At 46.6% G+C, this 23,621-nt stretch overlaps 1 protein-coding gene across 1 annotated transcript in view; it reads left to right on the forward strand.

The window, feature by feature from the left end:
• Positions 1–23,621, forward strand: part of AP1S3 (adaptor related protein complex 1 subunit sigma 3) — a 59,802-nt gene that overhangs the window by 30,148 nt on the left and 6,033 nt on the right. Inside the window, exons 2-4 of the mRNA XM_028150876.2 lie at positions 15,149–15,327; positions 17,082–17,190; positions 22,414–22,551. Coding sequence (XP_028006677.1) covers positions 15,149–15,327; positions 17,082–17,190; positions 22,414–22,551 — 426 coding nt within the window. The remainder of the gene's footprint in view (positions 1–15,148; positions 15,328–17,081; positions 17,191–22,413; positions 22,552–23,621) is intronic.

Below are 23,621 nucleotides of genomic sequence, written 5' to 3' on the forward strand. Positions count from 1 at the left end.
CGGAGGTCCGACTCCCTCTGGTTTGGTCTCGGCCGAACCCAGGGGCACGGCGTCACCCGGACTAAGGGGCACGTGGCCTCACCCATACCCAAGGGGCGCGTGTTCTCACCCGGGCCTGGGACCCAGCCTCACCCGGATGGATCCAGGGGCGCACGGCCTCACCCGGACCCAGGATCTGGCTTCGCCCGTACCCAGGGACGCTTGGCCTCTCCCAGACCCAGGGCCACTTGGGCTCACCCGGGCCTAGGTGCACGAGGCCTCACCCAGATCCAGGGACACATGGTCTCACCCGGACCCAGGGACGCTTAGCCTCTCCCAGACCCAGGGGCACGTGGCCTCACCCGGGCCTAGGTGCACGAGGCCTCATCAGGATCCAGGGACACATGGTCTCACCCGGACCCAGGGACGCTTGGCCTCTCCCAGACCCAGGGCCACTTGGGCTCACCCGGGCCTAGGTGCACGAGGTCTCACCCGGACCCAGGGATGCTTGGCCTCTCCCAGACCCAGGGCCACTTGGGCTCACCCGGGCCTAGGTGCACAAGGCCTCATCCGGATCCAGGGACGCATGGTCTCACCCGGACCCAGGGACGCTTGGCCACTCCCAGACCCAGGGCCACTTGGGCTCACCCGGGCCTAGGTGCACGAGGCCTCACCCAGATCCAGGGACACATGGTCTCACCCGGACCCAGGGACGCTTAGCCTCTCCCAGACCCAGGGGCACGTGGCCTCACCCGGGCCTAGGTGCACGAGGCCTCACCCGGATCCAGGGACACATGGTCTCACCCGGACCCAGGGACGCTTGGCCTCTCCCAGACCCAGGGCCACTTGGGCTCACCCGGGCCTAGGTGCACGAGGCCTCATCCGGATCCAGGGACACATGGTCTCACCCGGACCCAGGGACGCTTGGCCTCCCCCAGACCCAGGGCCACTTGGGCTCACCCGGGCCTAGGTGCACGAGGCCTCACCCGGATCCTGGGACACATGGTCTCACCCGGACCCAGGGATGCTTGGCCTCTCCCAGACCCAGGGCCACTTGGGCTCACCCGGGCCTAGGTGCACGAGGCCTCACCCAGATCCAGGGACACATGGTCTCACCCGGACCCAGGGACGCTTAGCCTCTCCCAGACCCAGGGGCACGTGGCCTCACCCGGGCCTAGGTGCACGAGGCCTCATCCGGATCCAGGGACGCATGGTCTCACCCGGACCCAGGGACGCTTGGCCTCTCCCAGACCCAGGGCCACTTGGGCTCACCCGGGCCTAGGTGCACGAGGCCTCACCCGGATCCAGGGACGCATGGTCTCACCCGGACCCAGGGACGCTTGGCCTCTCCCCGACCCAGGGCCACTTGGGCTCACCCGGGCCTAGGTGCACGAGGCCTCACCCGGATCCAGGGACACACGGTCTTACCCAGACCCAGGAACGTTTGGCCACTCCCAGACCCAGGGCCACTTGGGCTCACCCGGGCCTAGGTGCACGAGGCCTCACCCAGATCCAGGGACACATGGTCTCACCCGGACCCAGGGACGCGTGGCCTCTCCCAGACCCAGGGCCACTTGGGCTCACCCGGGCCTAGGTGCACGAGGCCTCATCCGGATCCAGGGACGCATGGTCTCACCCGGACCCAGGGGCGCTTGGCCTCCCCCAGACCCAGGGCCACTTGGGCTCACCCGGGCCTAGGTGCACGAGGCCTCACCCAGATCCAGGGACACATGGTCTCACCCGGACCCAGGGGCGCTTGGCCTCCCCCAGACCCAGGGCCACTTGGGCTCACCCGGGCCTAGGTGCACTAGGCCTCACCCAGATCCAGGGACCCATGGTCTCACCCGGACCCAGGGACGCTTAGCCTCTCCCAGACCCAGGGCCACTTGGGCTCACCCGGGCCTAGGTGCACGCGGCCTCACCCGGATCCAGGGACACATGGTCTCGCCTGGACCCAGGGGTGTGTGGGCTCTCCCAGACCCAGGGGCGCTTGGCCTCGCCCGGGCACGGGATCCAGCGTCATCCGGATCCAGGGGCACTTGGCCTCACCCGGACCCGGAGTCCGGCCTCACCTGGACCCAGGGGCATGTGGCCTCACCTAGACCCAGGGACGTGAGGCCTCACTTATACCCAGAGGCGTGTGACCACACCCGAGCCCAGAGGCGTGCAACCCCGCCCGCACCCGGGTCTCAGCGGGGCCCCGTCTTCCCGATCCCAATTCCTGCCGGTCAATCCCCCCTCAGCAATTCCCCTGGCCATCCTTCCAGAGCTCCAGTATGGCTGCTGCAGAACTCGTCGGGCGGCGGCTCGGCGAAGCTCCGGTGCACCCGGTGCATGGCGGTGGGCCAGTCTGGCGTCGCTGCGTCGGCCCTTGGGTCTGCATCGGTGGCTGGTCGCCGAGCATGCGCACCTGGCCGCTTCCGGGGCGTTGAGATTCTTGACGGACTCAGAGGTCAGCAAGCGCGGAGTCTCCCACCCCATGTCTCATAGGGGTTCGTCTGTCCGTGCTTGGCTGCCAGTGGAGCCGTCCCCTCAGCCGGAGACCGCCGGGGGATCTGCGCCGAGCACGTTCCAGGCCGCTGTTGTATCGCCTGAGCCTTAGTTCTTTTGTGTCGCCTGAGCCGTAGTTCTTAAAGTGTGGTCTTTGGGTCACCGGCATCAGCATCATCCCACATACCCCTCTTTTATTCTAGTTGTAGAGCATCTACTCAGCCAGCCCTATGGTGGTCTTGGATGGTGTCTGCTCTGCTCTCTTGTCGTAGTCTCAAAGTTGTTGTGGTAGGCAACAATCAGGCTTCCGCCCTATGCCTCCATCTTGGTCCTCCTTTGTATAGTTAAGTCTTGATTGTTGTTGGTGTCACTGGGGGGGCTCTCTTTGTCTATAAAGGAAGAGTTGCTGTGCAGGAGACACGTTTATGGGCCGGGTCTTGGTGCAGCAAAGCTTTGGCGCTCACTGAATATTCCCGTTGAATGTGTCCCTTATGCACGTGGTTGAAATCTGGTGTCATCTCCCACAGACCACCAGATGCCCTCGTTTCTGGGTCTCCAATGGGGTGTAGATCAGCTACTGCCTTAGGCACTCAGCAAGGATTACAGCAAAAACTGTAGTTTCTTCCTCCTGTCTGAGTGGCCCTGGAGCAGTCCGACTAGAACAGCAGATCATCTGGTCCGCTGCCAGAGGGCAGGCCACCCACATGCATAAGCCGTTGCTTGGGGCGCAGGTGTGCCTGCAAGATTTGCGGGGCAGGTCTTCAAAACGTGCGGGGCGGGTCCCAGGGCGGGGCGGGGTCTCAGGGCGTCCACAGGCCATGGTGCGGCGAGCCAAGATGGCTGTGAGTCTGGTCCTTCTGCCTTCCACGTATCTAAGTCCCCTCGTTCCGCACTCCAGCGCAGCAAACACTGATTGCTGGGCGCACCTCCGCAAGAGTCCCGCCTCTCCCCGCAGGCATCTGGGTCTCCCGGGGTACGCCAGAAGATGGGTTTCAGGGTGATGGAGAGCCAATCTCCCCTAGGTTTGGAACAAAAGCCCCTCTCCCCCGCCACCAGCCAGACCCACGCACCTCCACACCTCATCCCCTCCGATTTCGCTGGGTGCGAGGCAACAGAACAGCCCCTAACCTCCGCCACCATCTTTTTCATACTTGCCAATCTGTACCTCTTAATCCCTTCATTTCAGTCAACTCTACTGAAGTCTAGCGCCGCTGGGAGGTGCACGGAAAGGGCGCCCGGGCCTCCATCCAGTGCGCGGTGCGCGCGTCCCGCGGAACCAGGCGTGCGAGGGCCACGCGGCTGGGACGGGCGCTGGGCGGCCGCCGAGCTCCAGGCACCGCCATTGCCGCGTTCCGGACGTCGCCGCCGTGGCATCCCCCCAATTTATACTTCTTAATCCCTTGAATTCAGTCAACTCTACTGAAGTCTAGCGCCGCAGGGAGGTGCACGGAGAGGGCGCCCGGGCTTCCGTCCGGTGCGCGGTGCGCGCGTCCCGCGGAACCAGGCGCGCGAGGGTCGCGCGGCTGGGACGGGCGCTGGGCGGCCGCTGAGCTCCAGGCACCGCCATCGCCGCGTTCCGGACGTCGCCGCCGCGGCGTCCCCCCAATTTATACTTCTTAATCCCTTGAATTCAGTCAATTCTACTGAAGTCTAGCGCCGCCGGGAGGTGCACGGAGAGGGCGCCCGGGCCTCCGTCCGGTGTGCGGGGCGCGCGGCCCGCGGCACCAGGCGCGCGGGGGCTGCGCGGCGGGGACGGGTGCTGGGAGGCCGCCGGGCTCCGGGCGCCGCCGCTGCGGCGGCGTCCCCAGCGTCCCGGGCCGGGTGGCCTGCGGGGGCGGCGGAGTTGCGAAAGTGAGTGAGTTTCCCAGGGTTTCGCCCGGAATGGGGTTCAGTGCAATCGGAGCCGGTGCTCAGCGCACTCCGGAGCCTTTATCTCCTTCCTGCCAGTGAACTCCGGCCAGGTCATCAGCCGCCCCCTCCTCTCCGGTTCCATCCTCCCCGCAGGCGCGTGTGCTCGTGTCTCCGCCCGTTTCTCCATACCTCAGGTTTTTACGGCTTCCCCGACTGTCCCCGTGGCCTTCTCCTTCCCCCCAGCTGTGGGTATTTCAGTCCGCCAGCTCTCCTGTGGTTCTGGACGATGTCCGTTCTGACCTCTAGTTGTATTTTTGAAATTGTTGTGCCCGGCTGCAGGTTAGGTGTTTAACCTATGCCGCCATCTTGGTTTCTCCCCGGAATTTTCTTTACAAGAGGCTCTTTAATGTTTTACATAAATGGCCACTAGCTAACTCTCACCAGTTAACCTTTTGATTTGTGAATTGTTCATAACTTCCGCTTCCACCTCATTCCTCTTTTTCACCTTACTGTCCCTCTTTTTCTACTCTTCCGAACTCTTCCCTCATCACCCAATTCACCTGATTTTCCTTCTTCACTGAGCATTTCGCTTGTTATAAGCAGATAGTTCTGCCACCAGATGGTGTGCAAGGATTGGCAAAAGAATTGAAATACGTTCGCCAATGTGTCTGCTTTTCAACATCTTATTTCAGGAAAAAGCTTGATATAACAAGCCAGACAGGAGAGTCTGGGATTGTCTAGATTTTAATTATCCCTATAAATGTCCTCTCCCTTTATTGTGGAAACAGAAACCTGAGCTGGAAATTTTGAGGAAAAAAGAAACCTATAAAGTTTGATGAATAAGAGTTACTAGGAAATTCTGATCTCAACATTAGGCTGAGAGGTGGGAGCAATATTCTTGAGCCAGAGGGCCACTTCCTCAAACAGAAACAACAGAAAGGGGAAAGCCATGGAGTGCAATAAAGCTGTAGAATGACGTTTGTGAAATAGGGACTTTGGCTGTCATCTAACTCAGGAGTTTCCAATGAGACCTGAGCCCAAAAACAGCACGCAGACCACCACCACTTACCATTGGCTTTGTTAGCTTGAACATTGTTGTGTTATTATTACTGTTACTAGAGGCCCGGTGCATGAATTTGTGCATGGGTGGGGTCCCTCAGCCTGGCAGGCGATCCGGGCCAATCGGGCCATCTCACCCAGTCCCAATTGGGGTTTATGGGGGCTGGCCAGCCAGGGAGGGGTTCCAGGAGGGCTCCAGGGTGTGTCTGGCCCTCTCACCCAGTCCCGATCACCAGACCCCAGCAGCAAGCTAACCTACCAGTCAGAGAGTCTGCCCCCTGGTGGTCAGTGCATCATAGCGACTGGTGGAGCAGTCAACTGATAGATCCGACACTTAGCATATTACGCTTTTATTATATAGGATTATTGATTCCCAGCATTTAAACAATCCCATTGTTTTACATAACCATCTACATTTCAGGCTTCTTTTTGGGAATAAAAAATTGCAAGACCTGGCCATACTGGCTGATATTTTTCTCTTGGCAACACCGTATTATGGCTGAATTGTGGCTGTTTCTTCAGTTGGAACTTGTGATTTACAGTTTGACTCTGTCTCTTCCAACCCTATTGTATTACACCAAAATTTTACCCTCATTTAAAATGTTACCTGTCTCTGCCTCACCCATGAAAAGTATTTGATATGTGACCTTGCTGTCTCATTTCACAGATACAAAACCCAGAGAGGGAAGCAGACAGCAGGTTCAGTGCCACACCCTCCCTATAACTCCCACTGGGCAACCTGCTTATGAATAGAACCTGGTGGGGGAAGAGAGAGAAAGGTCCCCATGGAGGAGTGATGCAGTTCAAGCAGAGTCCAGAGGGAAGGTGAACAGTAAAAATGAAAACAGTAACTGCTGGCACCCAATTATAGATAAACTAGAGGCCCGGTGCATGAAATTCGTGCACAGGGGTGTGTGTCCCTCAGCCCAGCCTGCACCCTCTCCAATCTGGGACCCCTTGAGGGATGTCCGACTGCCCTTTTAGGCCCAATCTAGGATCGGGCCTAAACAGGCAGTCAGACAGCCCTCTCACAATCCAGGACTGCTGGCTCCCAACTGCTCACCTGCCTGCCTTCCTGATTGCCCCTAACTGCTTCTGCCTGCCAACCTGATCACTCCCTAACCACTCCCCTGCCAGCCTGATTGATGCCTAACTGCTCCCCTGCCAGCCTGATTGCCCCTAACTGCCCTTCCCTGCAGGCCTGGTCACCCCTAACTGCCCTCCCCTGCAGGCCTGGTTCCCCCCACCCCCAACTGTTCTCCCCTGCAGGCCTGGGTCCCCCCCAACTGCCCTTTCCTGCAGGCCTGGTCACCTCCAACTTCCCTCCTCTGCCAGCCTGGTCACCCCTAACTGCCCTCCCCTGCAGGCTTGATTGCTCCCAACTGCTCTCCCTTGCAGGCCTGGTCCCTCCCAACTGCCCTCCCCTGTTGGCCTGATCCCTCCCAACTGCCCTCCCCTGCTGGCCATCTTGTGGTGGCCATCTTGTGTCCACATGGGGGCAGCCACCTTTGACCACATGGGGGAAGCCATCTTGTGTTTTGGAGTGATGGTCAATTTGCATATTACTTTTTTATTAGATAGGAGGATAGAGGCCTGGTGCATATTACTCTTTTATTAGATAGGGTAGCAGCCAGCTGGTTTGCCCTGAAGGGTGTCCTGGATCAGGTTTGGGGTTCCCTTGGGGCGTGGGGCGGCCTGGGTGAGGGGCCTGTGGTGATTGTCAGGCCAGCCATGCCCCCTGGCGACCCAAGCAGAGGCCCTGGTATCTGGGATTTATTTATCTTCTATAATTGAAACTTTGTAGCCTTGGCGGAGGCCAGGGCAGGCCAGGAACTTGGCTTCCTCCATTGCTGGGGAAACCCAAGCCTCCTGATCACTCTGTGGCCACAGCCATTTTTGTTGGGATTTATTTATCTTCTATAATTGAAACATTGTAGTCTTGAGCAGAAGCCTGGGCCAGCCAGGGTGTGCAGGAAGCTTGGCTTCCTCCATTCCCGGGGAAACCCAAGCCTCCTGCTCTCTCCGTGGCTGCAGCCATCTTGGTTGGGTTAATTTGCATACTTGCTCCTGATTTGCTGGTGGGCGTGCCTTGTGGATGTAGTGGAGGTATGGTCGATTTGCATATTACTCTTTTATTAGATAGGATTAGAACCATGCATGTCCATGAATGAAAAATGAGGAACCCTAAAGTAAACACCTTACAGGGAACTTAGAGAGAATGAATAAATACTTGATTAGAAGACCCATTGGTTAGCAGTTAAAAGAAAGAAAGGAACTTCTTCAATGACTTTCCTGCAAGTTTGGGTTGTCTGTAAACTCATTCTTTAAGAATTGGAAAGGTGATTGATGAAGCCAGGTGATTAAGGAGACAATGTAGCAAGTCAGCTAGAAATTGAATCGTTTATTACCCAAAGAAATCAGCAAAATGCCTTTCTGGGTACCTATGAAATGGCTGTCAGGGACTCTTCCTATCAGAACATGGAACCATTTGGTGAAAGGTGATGGAGGAGGAGTGGAGTGATTCACAAGGAGGAAGCAATGTGTTTTTTTTCTTATCCCTATGAAGATAAATGGGAGTATAAATGGGTGGGACAGTCTTCTGGATGATTTATTAATGATAGCAAGCATTTATTTTGAGCTCACTCTGTGTTGGGTACTGCACTAAGAAGTTGACATGCACATTACATCCTTCAGCATTACTGACATCATTACTATTGTCATCCCCATTTTACAGGTGGGGAGACTGAAGTCCAGAAAGATCAGGTAATTTTCCAGGTTTATTTAGCTCATAAACGACAGAGCCAGGATTCAAATGCAAGCTCTCAAACTGCTTGTTAGCACAGTCTTCCCACTTAACCACCAAGTTGCTCCACTGCCCTCCACCCCCAGACCCAGATGTGGCTTGGCCTCATGATGGATGCCTGGCATGCCTTGGACTTAATCTGAAACAGGGATTGAGATACACCATTTTGGCTGGATGGCATGTAAGACATTTGAAATAGCTGAAATTTTAATTTCTGGTAGGTTAACAAGCTTGTTTCAGAGTCACTAAACTTGAGGACTGGCAGATTGTCAATGAACCTTCATGCTAAGAACATATATAAATGACATCAGGGATACTTGTAGTCTGGCAAATCAGATTTCCACTATGGGAATGCTGGTAATGTCTGTAATAGGATAAATCCTTGAAGGCTTAAGCAAATGACCTTCTCCTCTTCTCCCTCACCCTCTTCCTCCTTTCCTCCTCCTCTTCCTGTTCCTCTTCTGCCTCCTCCTCCTTTTTTTTCTTCTCCTCCTCCTCCTTTTAGCCACAACAAGTCACAAAAAAATGCATTTTACACCACTATGCAGTAGAAGTACGTGCAATTGAAACAGAAGTTTCTTGAAACACATATCCTTAATATATGTGATTGTTCTGAAATTAGAGATTGTTTGGAAATTAGAGAAAAATGATTGCTAGGGCTCCCCTATCCAAACACAGCAGCCATGATAATTTTTATCATTCCTTACCTGCTCTCTATGCTTCCGCCCACCTCCATAGTCATGAGGCCAGGAGACTGGCTGTGAACCAGTCTGTCTGGTTACAGAACCACAGGATCTCCTGAGTAGAGAGCAGTTTCCTTGAGGTATAAATTTATTTGTTCAAAGCACTTTGACATTTACGTAGTACTTGGCCTTCAGATAGAATGTTGACTGATTTTTATTGAACTTGCTAATATTTTCATTAAGCATTTTTCCTCATTAAAGAATCACACATGTGAATTTTGGAAAATCCAGGCAAGTACAAAGAAAATAACATTTATAATTCAACTATTCCAAGATAAACATAATGAACAATTCAGTGTATTTCCTTTATATAATTTCTATGCAAGTATAGTTTTACAATGTTGCTATAATATTCTGTGTGCTATTTTATTTATTTATTTTAATGTATGTATTTTTATTGATTTCAGAGAGAAGGAAGAGGGAGAGATAGAAACATCCAATGATGAAAGAGAATCATTGCTTGGCTACCTCCTGCACGCCCCCCACTGGGGATGGAGCCCTCAACTCGGGCATGTGCCCTGACTGGGAATCAAACTGTGACCTCCTGGTTCATAGGTCGACGCTCAACCACTGAGCCACACTGGCCAGGCCTGTGTACTATTTTATATTGTTTTTTATTTAAAGTTAACATTATACCATAAGCATTATCACTTATTAAAATCCTTTAACAAATACCATTTAAATTTCTTTTGTTATTGGCAATTTAGGCAGTTTCAGTTTTATATATTTATTTTGGTGTGTGTTACTATAAAGACCTGCAGTAAACAACTAATGCTCGAATATGTACCTACATATTAAGGCACATCCTTAAGAAATATTTTAAAAGTAGACTTACTGGGTGTACAGGCATGGGCACATTTGGACACGTGACACTGACCGCTGAGTCGCCTTTGGGGAAGGTTGGAATTCTAGAGAAGGCCATTGATTTTAAGATGAGAGGGGGTTAGTTATGCAACATCTACATGTGAGGAGTCTCCAAAGAGAGGGGCCGAGACTGGCAGTGTCAGACTGAGAACCTATGTTCCCGAAGAGGTAGGTGAGAGTTGAAAGCCAGGGCAGGAGATGATATGTTCCCTGACAGAGGAAGAAAATAAACCAGCTGAGGGTGGGTGTGACCCAGTTTGTGCATATAGGTGTCCAGGTGTGGGAGGAGCTGGGAAATCCCACAGAATGGTGTTTGTCTTCTTGGCTTTTTTTTTCTGAGAGTTAGGGAGTGAGGATGGAAATGGGGACGATGAGAGATTTTGGTGGTGACCTGCAATAACCTGTGTAGGAAATAAAAGGGGGTTTTGCTTAGTGAAGAGGTATCCTTTACATGAAGAGGTATCTGGAAAGTTTCTAAGTAACACAGGTGATTCAGCTGAGCTGGACCAGCATAGATTTATGGCTGTACCAATCTGCAAAGTGCCTGCTGTCTCAGTAGAGAAGCAAAGACCAGAGTGGAGGGGCTTGTCTGGGCTGTGTATTTGCAGTGGTGGCAGAAGTTGGAAAAGGGGCAAAGTTGGTAAAGACCCTAGCAATAGGATTGTTTAAGTGAAGTATCATGAGATCTGACCACTAGAGGAAGGGCCTGTCAGGTTGATGGCATTGGAGGAAAGGGACATAGTCTGTGTATTTATATTTGCAGCTCGGATCCTGAAATAAGGAATATTCATGGTGTGACAGTATTAGGACAGGAAAAAGTCCTGGATACCCCTCTTCTTGGAAGCTGGTTGTGGGTCCACTACATGGATTCAGGTCGGGAACAAGGAGATTTTCAAACATTAAGAACCAAAGCTGCTATTGGAAGCGTTCATTGTTTATCTTCAACTGGAAGGAAGATGCTAGTTGGTGGGAGTGCAGATTGGTGCAGCCACTACGAAAAACAGCATGGAGTTTACCCACAAAATTAAAAATGGATCTGCCTTATGACCCAGTGATTTCACTTTTGGGGATTTACCCAAAGATATCCAAAATACTAATTTGAAAAGATATAGGCCTCCCTATGTTCATTGCAGTGTTATTTACAATAGCCAAAATACAGAAGCAACCTAAGTGCCCATCAACAGATGAGTGGATAAAAATGCTGTGGTACATTTATACAATGGAATATTACTCGGCCATAAAAAAGAATGAAATCTTACCATTTGTGACAGCATGAATAGACCTAGAGGGTATTATGCTCAGTCAAATAAGTGAGTCAGAGAAAGACGAATACCATGATTTTATTTATATATGGAATCCAAAGAACAAAATAAATGAACAAACAGAATGGCAACAGACTCATAGATACAGAGAGCAAACTGATGGTTGCCAGAGGGAAAGGGGTTAAGAGGTGTGTGAAAAAGGTGAAGGGATTAAGAAGTACAAATTGGCCGAAACCGGTTTGGCTCAGTGGATAGAGCGTCGGCCTGCGGACTGAAAGGTCCCAGGTTCGATTCCGGTCAAGGGCATGTACAATGGTTGCGGGCACATCCCCAGTAGGGGGTGTGCAGGAGGCAGCTAGTCGATGTTTCTCTCTCATCGATGTTTCTAGCTCTCTATCCCTCTCCCTTCCTCTCTGTAAGAAATAAATAAAATATATTAAAAAAAAAAAAGAAGTACTAATTGATAATTACAGAGTAGTCACAGGGTTGTAGAGTATAGAGAATATGGTCAATAATATTGTAATAACTATGTATGGTGCCAGGTGGGGTACTGGAAATATCTAGGGAACACTATGTAAAATTTATGATTGTCTAACCACAAGGTGTACACCTGAAACCAATACAAAATAAAATGGAGAGAAAAAATAAATTTAAAAAATAGAAGGAAGATGCTAATACTGGCTCAGAGCAGCAGCCCAAATACATTGGTACTGGTCTGCTTTGTGCTCCCTTCAAAGGCTTAATGGCACCTCCCTAGACATGCTTCAGAAATATATGATGAAGAAAGCAGCCAGTTTCTGCTCTAGATCAAGGTGATAATTTTGGACTGTCCTCAGTAAGGTCAACCATTGTTGTAGGGGATACTCTGAGGACAAGGAGCGCTTGGATTAACTTTACATGTTTGGATTTGAGGGATCATGTGGGGCAGAATCAGACCCCTCAAAAGGGCTGCTAACATGTGTTTCCTTCTGGGACAGTGATGGGAGCTGTTGGTGCAACAGGGTGTCCACTTGAGGCCAGAGCATTTTGGTCAAATGTAAGCAGTCAAGCCAGCTCAGTCAACTTCATTGGATTTTCTGGTTATTTCTGGAGTTGGTGTTTGCAGGTATTACCAGTCTCTCCATTACCCCTTTGTTCTCAGCAACATTATTGAAAGGAAATGTCCGGTGGTTGTTTTCTGAAGTCAGATGAAGTTTGTTGAGGATGTCAACTCGAATTTAACTTGGCTCTTTGTAATTATTGAAGAAAACCACCCAATTGCCTTTTTTTCCTGCTCTCAAGCTAATGCTAATCAAAAATGGTATTTTATTAACCTCTTGAAACATCTGCCTTGAAGGACTAAATTGATAAGTTGGATGAAATCAGTTGCTGGAGGTGATGACTCTTGTGAATCACTGGGATTCATTCTGTCGAGTCTCTCGAGCTGTTAAATCTGGGGGAGATGTAACAGACACCAGGTACCAGTGCAGGATCTGAGAGACCCAACTCTTTCAGCACTGTCTTATGCAGTGCAATTACTGAATAAACTTGAACCTATTTGTTGCTTCTTTTGAATTTGGAATGCATTTTTATATTTTGTATGGGCTCATGGATATGTGTGTTATGTCCCTGATTATCCTTTCCCTTTGAATTTGTTGTTAGAATGAAAAAAATGCTCCTTGTTTATTGTTCTCCATTGTTGATCCATGTGTAAAAAGATAGGCACCTGTTCTTGAGTGAAAGTTGCAACATAGAGGAACTAGAAAGTTTTCTACAATTAAACTCAGCAATAGTTATAGCCTCTTGCTGGGACTTGGGCATTGATCTGAGTGCCCCAAATTAAAAGAACATAGAGCCTATGGAGAAATATGGAAGAATTGCAACCATGACGACTTTGGCATCTGAAAACAGGACCAAGAAGGAAAAGACGTGAAACCAGGGTTATTTCTTCTGGAAGGAAAAGATTCAGGCACAACTTAAAGGCTGTCTTCAAATTTGTGAAGTTAGCTGTTATTCCGAGGATAGTGATGTCTTTTTATGCACTCTGTGGATAAAATCAGGGAAAATCCATTTAATTTGAACTGATTTAGATTAAACTGATTTTGAAGAGATTAGATTAAATGGGGAGAAGAAAACTTTCTGTCAGGAAATGCAAAGTGAACATTAAGAAAAAATGTGTGGATTTCATTTCTCTAACAAAAATCTGCTTATTCATGAAACATCAGACGGAATACTCTTATCCATTGGTGATCATCCAAAAAAGGGCTTGTTCTCAAGATTCTAAGGTTTTATTCTATCACCATTCAACTTTGTACTTTTAGAATGCCACTTTTATGATTATTCTAGAGCACGAATTGGTGCACGAATTGGCTGGCGATCAGGGCTGATCGGGGCCATCTAGCCCAGTCCTGATCGGCCAGCCTGCCGGGGCAGGGAGGGACCACAGGATTTGGCTGGCAGCGGAAGGTTGGCTGTGGGAGCACACTGACCACCAGGGGGCAGCTCCTGCATTGAGCGTCTTCCCCCTGGTGGTCAGTGCATGTCATAGCGACTGGCCGGTTGTCCAGGTGTCCAGTCGTAATGGTCACTTAGGTTTTTATATATATAGATAGCCTTAGAAGCAAAAACACCTTTCTTGATATGATTCTTAGAAAATAGTAACTGTGGTGCGTTATTGGGTTACCTATACTTGCTCTGATAGTGAAATGGGTATTTAAGAAAATGCTGTGTCTTAAAATTCCAGACTGAGGGTAATTTTCTTTAAAGATAGTAGGCGTGTAGGGCTCTGTAACTTGCTTTCTCTTTATTTACCATGTCTTGGTCTTCAAGGCCTTGTTAAAACATATGTTTCCTTTCTAAGGCAGAGATAGTTTATTAAGAAGACCTCAAATTCTATAGGTTGGGGGTAGGGAAAGTGCTGAGGAAAGCCTGGTTTCTTTTGGCCCTCAGACATTGCCACCTATTGAGTTTGTATGACTTAGGCCATGATGTTCAGAGCCAAACCTTTTCAATAAAAGGAGTTAAATATTGTATTTGTAAAAAGTTTTAAAAATTAATTATTTTAGTTCTCAGAATACAGGGTGTCCCCCCAAAAATGTATACACTATTAAAATCTGATAGCTCAGTTGATATTTCTTTCTTTTCGGATTTAACCTATTGGAATTAGTAATTATTCAAAGTGTATATACATTTTTTGGGACACCCTGTATTGAATACTGGAAATTTGCTAAGAGAGTACATTTCAGTGCTTTCATCACACACGCAAAAATGGTAACTATGTGAGTTGATACCTTAATTAGCTTGACTGTAGTAATCACTTTGCTATGCACATGTATTAATCATGATGTACACCTTAAGTATGTACAACTTTTATTAAAAATGACAGTATATGGCCCAGTCAGTGTAGCTCAGCGGTTGAACATCGACTCAGGAATCAAGAGGCCACCAGTTCGATTCCTGGTCAGGGCATATGCCTGGGTTGTGGGCTTGATCCCCTTGTGGGGGTCATGCAGGAGGCAGCCAATCAATGATGTTTCTCTCTCATTAATGTTTCTATATCTCTCTATCCCTCTCCCTTCCTCTCTGTCTAAAAAATCAATTAAAAAACATTTTTAATGACAAAATATGGTCCCCTTCTCACTTTCCCCTCTTGCTTCATCCTCATTTCTTTCCCTTACTTCTCTCCTTTATTTCTCTATTATTGTGTGTCTATAGTAGTGATATGGAACTAGGATATAACTTTTAAAGTAAACTCTTCCACTGTTCTTAACATTTTCTTTTTACTTGTGAAGGACGAATTTAATGTGTTCTTAAAAGAATTATGTACTTCCTTGACATATATTTCTCCCTATCCTGCATTTGTGACTCATAAGAGGAATTTTAAAAAGAACTTATCTTTCCCCTATAATATAAATAAACTTGGTGGTGTCCACATTTCTTTGTTTCTCTGATGGGCTAAAGATAATTTCAGAGAGGGGATTGTTTTCAGGCTGGGAAGTCTTTTTTCATCGGTTCAGAATTATAATCCTTTGTACACCTGGCCACTGAACATTAGTGTCTACATAGAATGATTTGGTTGACCAGGTTCTGTTTTTTTCTCTGTCCCCCCTTTGTTATAGATACATTTCATATTGCTCTTCAGTCGACAAGGGAAATTACGGCTGCAGAAATGGTACACAACTCTCCCTGACAAGGAAAGGAAGAAGATCACCCGGGAGATTGTTCAGATTGTGCTCTCTCGTGGTCAGAGGATGAGCAGTTTTATTGACTGGAAGGAGCTAAAACTTGTTTATAAAAGGTGTGAGTAACTTTATGAGAACTGAATTTATTTCTTGTTACTGATTTGGTTTGTTTAATCTGGAGCATTTTAGGTTGCAACACCAATTTCATCATTTACTGAAATCTTTAAAGACTGGAGCCCAAATAACTATACCCATAGACTAACTAGGAAAGAACTCTCATTTATTGAAAGGCCTTTGATGTGCCAGGATGGAGTCTAGATACTTAATCTACAGGTTGATAATGCACTCTGGCATCCTTATGAGTACCTACTGTATTCCCACTGTCCTAGTGGCTGTGGATACACTAGTGAACAGGACACAGGACATTCCTGCTCTCATGGCACTTACTCATTTGTTAAGTAAACAAATTTTTTTTCATTTAGTAATAAGTACTATGGGGAAAATGCAGATTAGTGTGCTGCAGAAATGAAAAACTCTCTTTATTGTTATTATTACTCATATTTGCAGATGAAGAAACTAATGCCACAGAGAGTTTATATAATTAGTCCCCATTCACAGTAACTGAGTGGTAATTGGCAGAGCCAGAATTCAAATTCAGATCTTTCTGGCTTTAAATCCTATCTATTCTCTCTTTATTGTACCTGCTTGCATGGAAAGATCATACTGGGAAGAAACCTAAATTTATAGATGAGAAAACTGAGACCCCAAGAGATAGAGTAATTTTGCCCATTAAGACCTAGATAACTGGTACCCAAGCCAGGATCAGAACACAGAAAACATGACCCTGCATCCAGCATCTTCATGCAACTTCCAGAAGGAAAACACGTTAGAAAAACTCTTGCAAGGAGTTTTTATAAGGAGTGTTTGAAGGAGAAAGACAGAGTGACCTCTACAGACTACATTTAATGTATTAAATGACTAGAAAGTGGGATCCAAGGTCAACATTTTTAGTATTTGCTGACAAGAAGTTTGCCTGTATTCTCCACCTGCTAGTTTTCTAAAACATTGGGTTCAATTGTATTTTAAATCATTATATAAAGAACTAGAGGCCCGGTGCATGGATTCATGCACTGGTGGGAAGCATGGCCTGTGGGGATCGGCCCGCTGTGGGAGCGCCGCTCATCCCGGTCAGCCAACCGGCTGTGGACCCGCCCTCTGAGCGGCTGCTCCCACTGTGGGAGCACACGGACCACCAAGGGGCAGCTCCTGTGTTGAGTGTCTGCCCCATGGTGGTCAGTGGGTGTCATAGCGACTGGTCGACCAGTCATTCTGGTCGTTCTGCCATTTGGCTGCTGAGCTTTTATATATATAGATAGGCTTCAGTGGTTCTCTCGACTGATATTACAGGTACTGGGTGTACAACAGTGAATAAGGCAGACTCTGTGCCTGCCTTTGGGAAACCACTGATACGGTGGGGGAGAAAGGCCATGAAATGGACAATGAAGAAACCTGATGCTCTGAAGGTGGAGGCACAGGGATGCATAACAGGGGTGTCCAATCCAGTCAGAGAGGATAGACATTTCTTGGCAGAAATGACATCCAAGCTCAGAGCAACAGGACAAGTAAGAGCCATACGAATGGGGTAGGGAAGTATTTTGGGTAGAAGATACACACAGAAGAAATCCATAGAAGAAACACACAGGACTATGATTTTGAGATATGGAATGTGATGAATAATGATTTCATTCTTGGATGGGAAGCAGGAGGTAACTGCATCTTCATTGGGGAAAATCTACCTTCAGGTAGTTTTTTTGTGTTTTTTTTCAGGTCGTTTAATGGGTCATCATATTTACTTTTTTTTCTTTTCAAGGTATGCTAGCTTATACTTTTGCTGTGCAGTAGAAAGTCAGGACAATGAGCTCTTGACACTAGAGATTGTGCATCGTTATGTGGAGTTGCTGGACAAGTACTTTGGAAATGTAAGTTGTTCTGGTCTAGTAGAATCAGTAGGTCTCCATCTCAGCTCTTATTTCAGTCTGTCTTCCATCACATTCCTTCTCTCTCTCAAGTGTAAAATATGAATTGCATTTGTACCAAGGATCAGAGCACAAGGCTTTCCCCACTTTCTGTAATTCTTAAATGACAGATTTCAAGGCAAATGGTGTCCCTGTCTTCAGACCACAATGCTTGAGACCTTTTTTAATGCACTAGAGTGCAATTGTGAAAAATTCCTTCTTTGTCATGGACTGTCATCTCTCTTCTAGTTTATTCTTTTAGCCCCTCTCTGGCTTCTTCTACTAAGTTACACGTTCTTTAATATTATTTATGCATGAGAATAAAAACAACAAAAATAATACCCTTTCCTTTTACGTTGCTGTTTTCTCTCCTTGCCCCCCAGTAATGTCTTACAGGAGGTGGCCCAACCCGCTGAACTCATTCACTCAGCAGCAGCTCACAGCTTGGGTTCCACCTCTGCGGCTCCAAGGAAATCAGTTACCACCCGCCTCTCCCTAGTGGCCGACACCAGTGACTCTTCTTAAATCTTTACTTGCTTAATCTCCTGCAGCACTGGACCCTGGCTCACCACAATTCTTTCTTTAAATTTGCTCCTTTTTATTTTGCCAGGACACTGAATTCTGCTAATGGCCCCTCCTGGCTTCTTCCCCTGAGCTCCCTCCCTCCTCCTGCTCCCTAAATGCCCTGCTGCTCTTCCTACTCTAGTGTGTCTACCTGATTTTCTCTCCTGGAAACCTGTTACCAGGCGACTGTTCCTCACTTTGCTGAAGATGCTCTTCGCTGGGCTTCTCAATAATCTTAGTCTTCAATGCAACAAGAACCAAACTCACCTTCTGTTCTGTCTTGTGATTGAATTTATTGTGTCTCAGGATCCTTTCAGCTTTCTTCAACCTTTGCTACAATCTGCCTCTGTCTATTAAAACTAGGCTAAAATTCCTCTCCTTCGTTCCTGTCACTAGTCTAGGTTATTTTTGGATCATATTTTTGCTTCTCTTTGAAGCCTCATCTCTGGCCCTCACCTGGCCTATTGGTTACCATCTTCCTTACAAACCATAGATACAGGGTGACATTCCTCCTCAGTCACGCTCCATCTAAAATTCAAACTTCTTAGCCTGCTATTGAAGCTTTCTAAACCTTGGTCCCAGGCCACTTCTCCCACTCTCTCACTTTTCTCTCTTTACATCCTGACACACCCAGTGCTCCAGCCACATGGGCCAGCGCGGTACTATCCTTCACTCACACGGGATTTGCTTGGCCATTGAACTGCTAGTCTCTCATGATCATGACCTAGGACTGACTTTGTTTTTTCAACACTTGTAACCAGCTCTGGACCATATTTTAGCAACCGTTCCAGAAACAATTAAAGTAGTTCACACTCCAAGTAAATAAACATTGGATTTGGAAAATGATTTCTTGCTCACTGAAGATTTTTATTTTGTGTTATTAGGAGCACTTACTTCCACAAGAGTTTTCTGTATTCCATTTAATGGAATGGGCAGCATTTACAGTATTGGTTGGGTTTTTATCAGATTTGTTGCAACTTTTTTTATAGGCTGAGTACTTGAAAGGTCTCTGAAAGAATTTTCCTGCTGTCTCTCCTTCTCTCCCTATTCTCCCCCCCTTTTTTCTTTGTGAATTATGATAAGACCGAAGTGTTGCTTCAGGGACATCAGGTTGTTGGTCTGTATAGCGGTAATGAGACAGCTAGATCACTCTTCTTTCTCCTGGTCCCCTAAGATTTTTTTTTTTCATTTTTGAAAGAGAGATTTGCAAAAACATAATAGCATATTTTTATATTTGAGATTATTTGATGTTATGCTTTCTGTCATTCAGATGAATTCTGACATTTTGGTACTTCCTTTTCAAATAACCTCCAGGCTCTGCCTTTTGCAAAGGCCTGTAGGAGTTCCACAGGATTCGCCTTGTCCCCCTCATTTCTGCACTCTGGTCTGACCTGTTGTGTTTTTCTGGATTAATCCAGCTATGACAATGTGAACTGGGGCTGAATGTTGATCTGGATCTTATCTGGATCAAATTGAGGGTACTTCACAACACGTGGCTTTCTCAAGAGAATTAGACTCCCCTTCACTAACCCGAGGCTCATTTAAAGTACAGGGAGAGTTAGAATGAATTCCTGTTTCTCTAACATCAATCTTTCATCCTGTTTGGGCAGACCTTTAGGAGGATCCAAAATTTAATTCACTAAAAAATTCAATGAATCTTTCATTAAGCTAAGAGCAGCTAAGAGCAGTTCAAGGCTATTTGCCCAGTAGGTGTTCAATCCTTATTAATTAACAGTGATGAGCAAAGCATACTGATTCTCATTGACATCTCTCAGGAACATTGCCTTTGGTTCACTTTCTCTCTTGTGTTATTACTGAAGGTTTCCTTGAATTCTGTCCTTCTGTTATCTAAGAGAAAACTTTGTACTGAGCTCCTCTTATATATAGCACTGGAAAAATATTACCTTCTGATGACAGATAAATCAAAATCTCTGGCTACTGATTTAAGTTATGTATTTTTTTAGCACTTTTCAATTCCAAGGAGATTTACAAGGATTAACCAGTTAATCTTTCGATTTGCAGTAAGTAGCATTAACCCCAGTTTATAGAGGCTATAAATGCTCCGGGTCTCATGGTAGATAAGGGTCTGCTCCGGGATTTCCAGACCTGCCTATTTCCCCATCTTAGACTTTTGGCCAGTTTTCTCTGATGTCCTCAGAAGGTGTGGCTATTGCTGTCTTGGAGCGCTTGGATCTCCATGGAGGGGATTTTCTTATAGGAAGAGGTTAATAGAAATATTTACTTTGCTAACCCCATAGGGCTATTGTGAGGATCAAAGGAACAGTGCAGTTAACAATACTTTCTAAATTGTCCATTGCTATTTAGCTATACCTTGCATTAGGGTTATTTTATATATAGTTTTATACATTTATTATATATTACTTGCTATTTTTTGTATTTACTTTAGAAGATAGTTCAGTAAGGGAAGGTCCTTCTTAGATTCTATGCAAAAGGATTTAGTTATTGAAATACCAGAAATATTCTTGCTACATCACATATTCTGCTCTAAGAGAAGACCCTTACTCCAAATTATAGTAAAGCATAAGGCTTGAAGATCAAATATAAAGTGTACTGTGGCAGGGTGGTTAAGGTGGAATTAGAAGTATCTGAAAGAAAGAAAAAAAGGAAGTATTTGAGTAATCAGGCAGTAGCTGAAGAACCTGCATTTAGACTAAGGTTCCCCTGAAATGTTTTCTCTTCTTACTCTGTGATACATAGCCCTTGGGGTTAGACTCAAGAAATAGCCACAAAGCAGAATTTTGGAGTTGCTGTATATGAAATAGCTGCTCATGGGTAATGTTCTCTATCATTCCAATAGAACTTGTGCATCCATTTCCCTTATGACCTAGAGATAGTAACTGTATATCCAAGTTGTGTGTGCATGTGCATGCCTAGTGTGTCTGTGTTTTGTGTGTATTTGGCTTTGCACACCACTTCACGTTACCCCTATCCCTTGAACTGAGGTGCAGTCAATTAATTGCCCCATGGCTGCTGGGGAGCCCTACAGGCATGGGAGGGGCAGCTGCTCTGAGAGTGGGGTGTGAGAAGTTCTCAGAGAACTTGCATTAGTTTCAGGTTCACTTTGCAGAGTTATGGCTCCTGGTTTCTCCTAATGAAGTCCCTGCCTGTCTTGGATTCCTGGTCTACGCCTGCCTTGAACTCTGAGGTTCCTCAGCTCTTGCTACTGTAACTCCCGATTTCCTGCTTCTTCCAACTTCTGGTAACTGCTTACTTCTCCTATTTTCTTTCATGTGCATGGTGTCTGATCTGCTGTGCTTTCTCTTTATCTAGATTGCTTAAAATTGAAAAGTGCTGCATATTTTTACCTATCCTTCTAGACATAAACTTTTAAAAATAAAATGGAATTACATTATGCACATTATTTTGCAACTTTCTTTTTCCTCTTACAACGTTCTTTTTCCTCTTGCCTGATATGTCCCAAGCACTCTATACTTCTTTTTAAAAAAATTCATTTATTTTCCAGTTACAGTTGACATACACTATGATAGTAGTTTCAGGTGTACAACATAGTGATTAGGCATTTATATCCCTTATGAGGTCATCCCCCCGATAAGTCTAGTACCTATGTGAAATACTTCTTAAACAAATGTAGGTGGATGGGGGCAGGCGAGATAAACCATTCAAGGAGCTTGAAAAGGAATCATCAGAGATGGAGGAAGAGGACAGGTCTTAAATGGGATTTCTACAGTCAGGGAGCAGGAGAGAGGAAATTTTCAGGGACGAGATTGGTGAAGAGCTTCCAAAGCTCCAGTCTGCTGAGAGGTAGGGGTCAGGGAGGACTGAAATCTTGCCATTCGCAGACCTTCAGGAGGCTGTGGGAATGGAGAGTTAGGTGTCAGTGAGTTGAAGGAAATAGCAAGGAGAGTGCCTGAGTGGCTGTTGGGTTAAATAATTAGAAATGAGCTTTATTTGGATATTGGGAGTAGTCTTACAACTGCTTCACTTGACCAAATCTATCAGACTGTTCTGGTCTGTGGCAGTGTCATTGGTTCGCCACATGTCCAGCATCATTAGCATCACCTGGGACCCTGTTAGAAGTTCAAACTCTCAGGCTTAGCCCGGCACACTGAACTAGAAACTCCAGCAGTGATGTTTTCACGTGGCTTCTGGGTGATTTAGACATATTCTGAAGGTTGAGAGCCACTGGCCTGTGACATAATTTTGAGAAAAATCAGCACAATTGAGGTCTGAAGTGTGACCCTCTGAGGGTCCTAAAGCTAGGAGCCCAGACTCACGAGTAGAGAGCAGGAGAATGGAAGCACTGCCCGCGAGCCTGAAATGTAGTGGGGCTCAGCTTTCATCTGTGCAGATCGAAATATGAGCTGGACGGCCTCATTCCTCCACTGAGTCTCAAATCTTTTGTTGTGACATTAAACATTACCTAAGGACATGCTCTGCTTTAATGGAATGTGATTTTACTACTTTTATTAAAGGCCTACAATTCACTAGTTCGATTTTTCTGTCCTTCACATGCTATCTGATATTTTTATCTTTGGTATGCCACATGGGTGTTACTTGAAAAGCTCGAGACACTGGTATATGTTTCCCTTGATATCACTGCAGGTTTATAAAAATATTTGTTGTTGTTTTTTGTCCTACCAGGTCTGTGAACTGGATATTATCTTTAATTTTGAAAAGGCTTATTTTATCCTGGATGAATTTATAATAGGTGGAGAAATTCAGGAAACGTCCAAGAAATCTGCTGTCAAAGCCATTGAAGATTCTGATATGTTACAGGAGGTCAGTACTCAGTTTCTCATGCAATGGGAAAAGATGATGATGATGATTATAATGGTGGTGGTGGTGATGGTGATGATGGCAGTGATGTTGATGGTGGTGGTAGTGGCAGTGGTGGTGATGATGGTAGTGGTGGTGGTGGTAGTTATGGTGGTGGTTATGATGGTGATGGTGGTAGTGATGGTAGTAGTGGTTGTGGTAGTGGTAGTGGTTGTGGTGGTGGTAGTGATGGTGGTAGTGATGGTAGTAGTGGTTGTGGTGGTGGTAGTGGTGGTAATTCAATATTAGCCAACACTTATTAAGTGCTTACTCTGTGTTGAGTACAGTTTCCAAGCAACTTACATGTATTAATTTATTTAATTATCGCAGCAACTCTAAGAGGTAGGTAGTATTGTTACCCTCATTTGAAAGATGAGTAAACTGGGGCACAGAGAGGTTAAGTGACCTGCTGAACGTCACACAGCTACTAAGTGTGGAATAGACATTTGAATCTAGGCACTTGGGCTCCAGAGTCTTCGCTCTTCATGTTGGAGCTTTTCAGTGAGGATACCTCCCTATCAAAAAGCTATCAAACACTTGGTGATATTCCTTATAAGAATAATTTTATGAGGGGTATAAAAACTTTCATTAAAGTATCTGTGCTGCCCCAGAAAGGAGAATAGCAGCACATCGTTATTTCACTTGCCAGGGCTATTAGAGCTTTATTCTTGAAGAGGGCATTTATCATTTTAATTAAAATTTCTTACACCTCCTCAGGAGGCTGTGTGTGGGCTCCGATTTGCATAAATTAATTGGGAATACTGAGACTTGCTTGCCAAGGTATAAAAGGGCCCTGAAGCATCCATTTGTTTGTGCTCCTGACTCTGTGATGCTCATGTAAAGTAGTGTGGGGCTTTGCTTTTAGATGTAGTCCAGATTGGGATAAAGCAACTTACCTCCATGAGTCCCTTCAGTTTTCCCAGGAACACTGTGAAAAATAGCACATCACCCCACTGGCCTTTGACCTCGTAAATGAGATAATCCAACCCTGCTCTGCTGCTTCTGGGTACTTCTTCCCACAGCATCCCTGGGTC

This window comes from Eptesicus fuscus, chromosome 11 (genome assembly GCF_027574615.1).
Source record: "Eptesicus fuscus isolate TK198812 chromosome 11, DD_ASM_mEF_20220401, whole genome shotgun sequence".
Taxonomy (NCBI): Eukaryota; Metazoa; Chordata; class Mammalia; order Chiroptera; family Vespertilionidae; genus Eptesicus; species Eptesicus fuscus.